Raw genomic sequence first — 9,437 nt, forward strand, 5'->3', positions numbered from 1 at the left:
CTCAACTGGGTGGCTCCGCGGCGCGTTGTGGATATTGTGAGCAGCACCTTATTGTTTATTGAAAGTAAGAATGCTAAGCTTTGTTCAACACAACATTTTGCTGTGTCCTTGCTTTGACAGAAGATGTCTTCGAAAGGATGTTGAAGATGACAGTTGAAGAAAAGTGCCGTCAGTCGTAAAGCTTCACTTTGCTGACACTCGATAAGGCTTATCTTCCTTTTCTAAAATGAGCAACAAATTGATCCACGGTAGCCAGTGAACCACATGAAGTTAAAACTAGTTGAAGACGTGTTTAGATTGAAACTCTGGAACAGTAAATCGCGGAGTCGTTCGAACGGGATCGGCCAATTTCTCAATTTTCTCGATCAACCAAGCATACATATTTGTTGAGCAAAATTCGCCTTCATTCGTCTTCGCCTCGCCTCGCTTAACTCATAACCAACAACTTGAATAACAGTAAACTTTACACATTTTCGGGGAAGCGGTGGTAACGTTACTTTACAAAATGTACACACGTCGTTAAAACAACTTTCACAACCCACCGAACCGTCCGACGGTGCCGTACAGGCTGACTAGCGCAATACTGATGGCCCGGATCCAGTCGCACCACCACCAGACGCTTCGACTCGCGGCCGAAGTTTTGGTGCCCTCGGCCCGGAAGTCGTCGTCGCAGGCCACATTCAGCCGCTTGGCCGGACCCATACAGCCGGCGTAGCTCATGACGTACGCGATGTAGCTCTGCTCGAACGTACCCCGGACGAGGCTGGCCCCGGGGCCTGCCGCGAACACGGCCACATCTTCGCCACCGTGCGTCTCGTCACCCAACGGGAACGCGGCCAGATGCCGGTAGGTGATCTCGGAGCGATTCAGCTGGCCCACCTTCACCCAGGTACCCCAGTCGGGTGCCGATTCCGCCGACAGCAGCGTGTCGTTCCAGCGATGCTGCAGGAACCCGGGCCCGTTGGCGTAGGTTATGGTTTCGTACGGTGTGGCGTTCGGCCGATTACCGAAACCTGTTGGCAAGCAAACATGGCGGTAGTCAGTGAGTAATGGGGTCCAAATTGGGAAATGAGGCTTGGGATTTGATCACTAACCCAAAATGTCGTTCCCACGGTCCGGGTACCCGTTGAAGGTCATCGCGTGCGAGTGGTCCGCCGTCACCAGGACGAGCGTATCGTCCAGGTCGACCATCTTGAGCGCCGTCTCGACTGCCCGGTCCAGCTCGACCACCTCGGCCAGCGCCAGGTGAGCGTGGTTCTGGTGGTGCGCATGGTCTATGCGTCCACCTTCGACCATCAGCACGAACCCGGCACTGTCCGGGCGTCGCAGGACCCGGATGGCCGCGGCGGTCATCTCACTGAGCGACGGTTCGCCATCCTCCGCTCGGTTCCGCACCGTGTCGTAGCTCATGTGATCGTCAGCGAACAGACCCAGCAGATGGTCGACCCGATCCAGATCGACCGCCCTCAGGTCGGACGTCTTCCAAGCGTACTCGGCCCGGGTGCCGTTCTTTAGCTGGCGCCACTCGTCCACCAGGTTGCGGCCATCGTTCCGGAGGCACGTCTTCTCCATCGCGCCCTGGAAGCGGTGCTCCGACTTGAGGTGCGTCGGGACGGGTGCCCCGAAACAGTTGCGGCCGCCTCCCAGCAGCACGTTCATGTGGCGCCCCGGTGCGTCTTCCACCAGCTGGCGGGCGATGTCCTTGAGGCGAGTTTTCAGGTTCACCGGCACCTTGGCGCCACACTCGTAGTTCCGGTTGATGGTGTGCGCGTAGCAGGCGGCCGGCGTGGCGTGTGTTATGCGCGTTGTGGTCACCACGCCGGTCCGCTTGCCCTCCGCCTGGGCCCACTCCATGAACGAGGACACTTTCGCTGCCTCCAGGTTCGTCTCGGTGATGGTGTAGTCGACGCCGACCACTCCGTAGCGCGTTTTAACGCCGCTAAACATCGCGGTGGCCGTACCGGCCGAGTCCGGTACCTGCCGGTCCGTGTTGTACGTTTTCGACAGGCCCGTATTGGGGAAGCTGTCGAAGCTGAGCTGCTCCTCCTCGCCCGACCGGCCCGCCCGTTGGCCCTTGTAGATGCGCCCGGTGGACAGCGACGCGATGCCCATGCCGTCACCGACGAAAATGATGACGTTCCTGGCGCTCGACGGCATCATACGACGATTCTCGTCGTACGACAGTACCTGCTTGAGGTAGGTTTCCGCCTGTCGTCGCCAGTGGCGGGCATCTGAAAAACAGCGAATCGAGACTTGTAATCCAGTACCTTGTGGAGCATGGGGAGTTGGTCAAATTAAATGGATGGAACTGGGAACTTTGATAGATGATCGAAAGGCTCGAACAACCGAACTGATAATAATTTCCACTTGCAAGATCACAACTTTTATAAGCCTCGATTGAAAATATGAGCTTCAAGACAAGCGTCAATTAGTCCTCAATAAGCTGCAGAAAATCTTAATCGGCGAGTGAACGAGCCACCGCCCGTTGTAAACAAGGCTAAATGCAGTTGACAACGTAATCGAACCGCGTACGTTAATTTATGCTGCAACCAATTGATGATGACTGGTTGATAAATGTCCAACTCACTGCTACAAATCATGTTTAGTGTCAGTGTGCACAGCGCAATACATCGAGGGTCTTAAGCCTAGGTATCTAAACTTTTCTCCCAAAACCGGTCCCGGGACCGGTTGCTGAAGCTTCAACGGCTTCAGCATAAATTCTATAAATAGCTCCATTTCCCGCTGCCAGCATCAATCGCGTCTCGTGTCCCCGTAACTGATTCGACCCCGTATCCTCAGGCCAGCAAGCACGTGCAGCGGAACGAATCCGATCGGAAGGCGACACTTGTGGGGCAGCTGGACCCAGGAGAGAGAGAGTTATGCAATCGGCAGTTGCACCATCACCACCGGCTGGGGTGTTGCATGCTGTGTAATTATTTGTGAAATAATTGCAAGTGGACCGAGATAGGGCGAGGGGAGATCTTTGGCACCGGCGGACTATTGGCTGATGGTGGAATGTAATCTTAATCGTAGATGGGGTTAGTTGTTTTTTCTATTGGAAAGAAAGAAGTTGATACAGAGCACCTTTCAAGACTGACACTGAAACACTGTTGATTAATTGTCCATTTTGGGACCAACAGACAGACTGCGTCAATCGGTCCCCGAATCGAGGGCGAATTTGCATGCATCCGACGTAACCCTCAACAGTGCACCGAATCGATGTCGATAGCGCAGAACCATGACCGAGAAAATCTCAAGTGAGCTGGTGTTAGAAGAAAAAAACAGCTCTCCTAACACCGTGAACCGTGCAACCGTGAAAGTGGAGGAACAACCTAACTAGAGCCCGTGGTGTGCTGGTGGCAACGTCATGGCCGTGCACAATGGCCGCGATTTTGCGCCGCAAGAGGTAAGGGGCAGCAAAAAACGGCCATCTATTCCATTGTTCACTAGCTCGGCCGTCTGGTGTTCAGAATCAAATACAATTCTTGTCAAAACATTTTTGCATACAAAATGGAAGTAATTTAAATGGCAATCGACAATCGGTTCCCAATTTTGCCTTTACATAAAAATCTAAAAAGTACCCATCAAATTAGCTTTCATTTGCTAGCTGACTCTCTCTGTTACGCGAAACCCTGGTGTTTTGACAAAAATAAAAATTGATCAAACAATTGTTTTGATCGCCACGTTTTCAAGTCGTTTTTTGTCGCGTTCGCACCCACCTAGCCAGGCAGCTGTACCAATAGGCGAACAGTGGTGTCACTGCAATGCGCACTTACCAGGTCTAAAAGCCGAAAACTGAATTGTGAAAACAGATGGCTCCAGTTATCAATTTGGTCCTCCTCATTATGTAGTTTTGGCAACATTATCTTGCCAGTTGCCAAAACCGGCAAAGGATTTCAACTCATTATTGGTTTTCTCCCATCTGCTGAAGAAAACGGCAAAAGAATCGCATCAAATGCTTGTCGAAGTTTACGGTGATGGTGCTCTTGGAAGATCGTAGTGCTTTGAGTGGTTTAGAAAAATTAAACATGGCAATTTTGACTTAATAAGAAAAAAGCGCAGGGGGACTCCAAAAAAGTTTGAGGACGCTGAACTAAAAGAACTTTTGCACGAAAATGACACACAAACGCAACAACAACTCGTGGATCGGCCAAATGTGTCCCAATAGGCCATATCCCTACGTGTGAAGGCCTTGGAAGATCAAGATGATTGGAAAGTGAACTGAATGCAAGAGAGCAGGAAAACCGAAAAACCAAACACGAAATTTTGCTCGCCAGGTACGAAAAGAAGTCACTTCTCCATCATTTGGGTGATTGGGCATGGAAAGTGGATACATTTAGAGAATCCTAAGAAGAAAACAACATGGATCAGTGCGGGAAAACCATCATGTTCGACTGCGAAACCAGATCGATTCGGCAAAAATACAATGCTGTGTTACCGATGCGACCAGAAGGGTGTGGTATACCACAAGCTTCTAAACCCTGGTAAAACCGTTAGTACAACCGTTCGGCATGACATTCAAAAATTACTAGAGAGATGGGAGAAATGTAGTGCTAGCGACGGCACATACTTTGAATAAAATAGAGCTGTTCATATCAATACAATAAACATGCGATTTCCTTAAGAAAAAAATGATTTTTGACTTTTCGACCTGATAGACTGTCCCAAGTAACCCACATTCCTCGATCAGCAGTCGATCGTTTCGGATTCGGCAATGGTCGCCAATTTTGGAAACCGAAATTGCATCCGCGATCGTTGCGTCGGTGGCCGTACCGAGCGTACCTACCGTCGAGATTAGGCGATCTGTAGACGGAAGCTCCCCGCACACGATCAATATCACAGATTACGGCGAACAATAGGCCACTTAGCAGCAATAACTGGCACCGGCTCGGTGCTGCGAACCTTCCGTTGGTCGCCATTGGGAATGTAGGCCAGCGGCTAAGCAACAGTAGGCGCGCCCGGTTCGAACCGATGGTCACAATCTCTGATCGGGTTTTGGATCTGGCGCGGAAACGGAGAACTTGGCCACCATGCGAGGTACTAGACTAGTAAGCCATCGTGGGTCGTGAATTTTGGCAATTACACACGCACGGAACCGATTCACTACTACTGGGACCGGACACTGGCGGCCGACACGACACTTTCGCTGTCTCTCCCTGCTGATCGTCAGCGCCGGCGACGATCGACGTCGACGAATGCCGTCTGCTGACCTTCACCGAGCCGATCGTGCTTAAATACTGAAAACACTACGCCGAGGGCCGATAGGTTTGGGTCGACCAGCTGGCCAGCTAGTAGGTTGGTATGGTCCGACTGCGACGGCAGGAAGGGGGTGTTTATCGGGTAGATTGCGTACAGACAGAGAGAGAGACGGAGCGATCGAGATAGTGAGGCTCGATCGATGCATGCCTCGTCGGCAAAGTTTCGTTCCCTGTTCGGCAACTAAGACTTTGATTCACTCTCTCACTCGCACACGCGTTATCTTTCTCTTTCGCCGACTGACTGATCACTGCGCGGGTTAGGAATCGGCTCACGTGTGCGACACGATTGCGGGCGTTACGTCTGATTACGGCCCCCTTGGAGCCTCGTTTCGATTCTATAAATGTCAGCCACAGACACAGGGCTCTCTATTTACAGCTGATTGTTGATCGTCGGCCGGCGCGTCGTTCTGGGATCGATCAGCCAATGGAGAAAGAGAGCGATAGAGAGAGACAGAGCGAGAACAGCTGGCTGATAAGAGCGCAGCTGCTCAAGGTCGATCGAACGGAACGGAAGCTTCCGAATGCTGCCTGCAAGATGCCACTTTCATCCTGTTTTGGCTGGTGCTGGCGCTGGATTGAGAGCTGAAATCTAACACATGGGCTGAAAAGTCCCGAGCCTAACACATAGATGGCATATGCTTGATGAAACTGAGGCCTATTTTGAGGCAAAAGATAAATCGTTCTACAAAAGTGTTCTACAAATTTTGAACAAAAAACAACGCATTTCTTAATCTCGAGACTTGTTAGCCCATGTGTTAGCATCCACTTGCTGACATCTGTTTTGTTGTTTCGGTATTGCTGGAACCTAAGCTCCAACTTTCTATTTATCGTCGAACGTGCTGTCGAATGGCCAGCCATAATAACCCAATTGACACCTTTGACCGATAGCGAGGCCGAAACTTTTCGGCTTGCGAATCCACGACTGCGTTGTCAACCATTAAACCGATTGTTTTATGTGTTTCTCAATAAAAACCGGGTTCTCCGGGTGGTCGTGGTGCCAAAAACAGCGCAATGTCTGCTCGAACAGTGTCCCCAAGCGCAATCATCATAGTGCTTGATCGCTTTTTATCGTGGTTAATGTGTTTTCGTGTACCGAACGTGCTACTGACGCGTGAGCGAAGGCCTTTTTGGTGGTTCTATTTTTATGCAGCACCCGTGTGCTTTCCCTTGAGTGGCAGTGGCGCATGGCCCGGCAATGACACAGCCTGGACCCGTCCGGCAAAGGTCCGGGGACAAACAGACAGCGACGCGGCTTGAACCGGTCCGAGCCGAACAGAGCCGAACCGCCGCGGATCTTGCGATCTCGATGCGTGTCATTAGGTCCGGGCGCCGATCGGTTGAGCCAAGACGAGCCGTCAATGTGACGTCACCGTTTGTGGAAAATATTGTGCTCCGATCGGTGCACTCCGTAACGGGATCGGTAGCTGCGCGGGATTTTGACAGCCAACGGACAGATGTACCCGAACACGAAATCACCAGCATGTGAGGAAAAAGAGATGAGTAGTTGGAAGCGGTACGAGTACCGGTGCTAACAGTGAAGATTGTAATGCACGTGTCCGTGCGTGCACTCGGTTTGTTCGTTTGCTAGAGGAACATGCTTTCCCACCCCACCGTCGCACCGGGTCGGCCTTTGCGTCAGTAAGAAGCGGCTTTCGGGGCACTTGTTTGTCCCCGGAACGTGATTAGAATATTGATGGCTACGGTTCTCAGGGGATGCACCCGACAAGGCAAATTAGCAGGCGTTTCCAGCGTTTATTACACACCACATGCAACCGAGCCCGGGAAGACCCGCCAAACTATGGCGCTGCAGTTTCTTGGCGCATGATGGATGCGGCGAGGTTTACCGCCGTAATGAGGGTTTTATGGGGCTATAGCAGTGCGAAAGGCACGGGCGGTGTCTATTGTTTCGTGAGACCGCTGACCGTGAGATGGGATGCTGGCCGAGCGCGGTAAGGAGTATGTTGACGAGAAGGCAATAGAGAGCATCTCCGGATTAAGTTAAAAATCTGTCGTATAGAGACAACAACGACCGTATTACTGGGCTTTTGGGTCCATTAAAAAAAATCCGATTACCTGGACGCTCTGTCAACAATAGAAACACTTTGTAGATAAGATGCCGGTCTATGAATCGCTTTGTTATCGTCCGAATTGGCCTGCCCTTTCATCGGACTCCGAAGTTCCGATAAATCCTGGTTGCTAATTAGTGCCGCCGTGCCGCCGACTTAAGCTCTCATGTGTCTGGCGTGAGCTCCGTCCACAAGTTGGTCACGCGATTAACACGCGACGACGGCCGCGAAGACGGGCAATTCAGGTGGAATGTGCATTGCTCTGACTGTCTCATATCGGCTGGGAGCTGGGGCAGTGTCGTTGCGAAGCGTTCATCATCCCAACCCGGCGCAGAGTTGGGTTTATTGCACCTTGAAGAGACTCATCACTTTCGTCTTGACTAGGCCCACCCGGCACCGTTTGGAGAATTTATGGAGCTTGTTTGGGCTTGTGCACAGCGAGGATGGTGCTGACATTTGCTGGATCAATCGTGCGTCACAGTTGACGTATTGATCTGCACCGTAGTGATCAATGATGCACAAACCAAACCGAAGTTTCCAATTAGGAGTTTCATTAGATTCAAAGTAGTTCAACAAAATTAGATCCTTAAATACTATTTGGACATATTTGGCCAGTCCGGGGCTATTTAGTCCAGGCATTCCGATTTAGTCGTAATCGGAGTTCATGCCGGAGGTCATGTGTTTTGACAGAGCACCCAGCAAGTGCCACATGATGAAATTATGATGGCCTCCGATTCCTTTATGCTACGAGCTACGATTCGGCGTGCTCGACACGTGGAAACCAGCGTTCGCGTCTTGAGTGACGTTGACGATGATAGTGCAGTCTTGGCACTGTTTACCCGCGCACGTGAGCGGTATGTTGTAATGTTTTTCTCGGGAGTCTCGGGATCGTCTGATGCGGCTATCAGCAAAGCGGCCGTGCCCAGAACTCATCTGTTTGCCCGCCTCGTTTGATGATCGGAGGGGGCTTTCGGTTTTATAGGCGAGAGGCGAGATAGTCACACATTAGGAGGTCGCAGCTAATTGGCGGCCAGTTTGTGCCGAGTTTTATGAATCAGATGACAAGATCAAGACCGCGAGCTGTGAGCTGGACAAGATCATGGTTAAAGGCCTGACACTGGGCCTAGCTTTTTATGGCGCTCTCGTGATTGTCTAATGAGGTAAAAGTGATAAGCCGGCTTCGTATCGGAAGCATTCGACTTCAATTGCACGTGAATGCATCTTGCGTGCAGCAAGTCTAACGGTGCAGCGAGGAAATGACAGGTCGGCAATTTACAAAGCAATAGTGTACACGACTCGGGCTCGTAAAAATAGATGTGCAATTGCAGTTGACTAGGGCTGTGTTTTAACAACACAATCCAAAGGAAGTTTACCAACTGCTGCTTGTCCATGTAACAGGAGGATCTCTTGTTACATTGTTGTCTGGCCAAGAATTGATGTTAATTTCAATTAGTATTCGTTTTTTGTATTTTCTTACCACGCTTGCTTTTTAATAAGCTTTTCCAGAGCACGACTGTTCGGACATTATTCCACGCAGTGATAAGTGGTAAGTTTTACCTACTGAATAGCAAACTGTCACACATGACCGGAGTGGATACGGTGCTCACTCTACTCTAGTAGTTGAGCTTTTGGCTGAATCCTTTTTAACTTTTCAGTGGCTTTATTTTTTACAAGTCTTGTTGCGATGTGTCTGATTGTTACTACTCTCATTCATTGTTAGCTAGTTACTTAGAACAATTCTTTTAAAAATAATTTTTAATCTCTTTGGCCGTATATACGTGTTGCAGTTTGTGAAATGGGAAATCGAGAACGTGTTTTAGACGGCAAGATCAAATCAGTATTTGTAATCAAACTATTTTGACAGTTTAATATATGGCCAATGAAGTGATTTATTTTAAATAGTAATTGCTGCTTTTACCTTGTAAGATTGTACGACGCAATCAGATAATTTAGGTGTAATTTACTGACAATATGCCAAACACTTTTCATTAAATAGTGAAAGCATAACACCATAATTCCATAAAGTCCCTCGGGTGATTATTTTAATTTTGACAAAAGATGTTCTTAATTAAAACCGGTTTTATTAGAAGGTTTTGATTGACTTACGCTGGCT

At 49.9% G+C, this 9,437-nt stretch overlaps 1 protein-coding gene across 1 annotated transcript; it reads right to left on the minus strand.

The window, feature by feature from the left end:
- Positions 1-296: 296 nt before the first annotated feature.
- Positions 297-5,168, minus strand: LOC128277614 (alkaline phosphatase 4-like). The gene is made up of 3 exons (XM_053016094.1): positions 4,787-5,168; positions 1,095-2,231; positions 297-1,013 (listed from the first exon to the last, which is right to left on the minus strand). The coding sequence occupies exons 1-3, from the start codon at positions 4,917-4,919 to the stop codon at positions 532-534; spliced, it is 1,752 nt and encodes a 583-aa protein (XP_052872054.1). The 5' UTR covers positions 4,920-5,168; the 3' UTR covers positions 297-531.
- Positions 5,169-9,437: the final 4,269 nt, after the last annotated feature.

The sequence above is a fragment of the Anopheles cruzii genome, chromosome 2, assembly GCF_943734635.1.
Source record: "Anopheles cruzii chromosome 2, idAnoCruzAS_RS32_06, whole genome shotgun sequence".
Classification (NCBI taxonomy): Eukaryota; Metazoa; Arthropoda; class Insecta; order Diptera; family Culicidae; genus Anopheles; species Anopheles cruzii.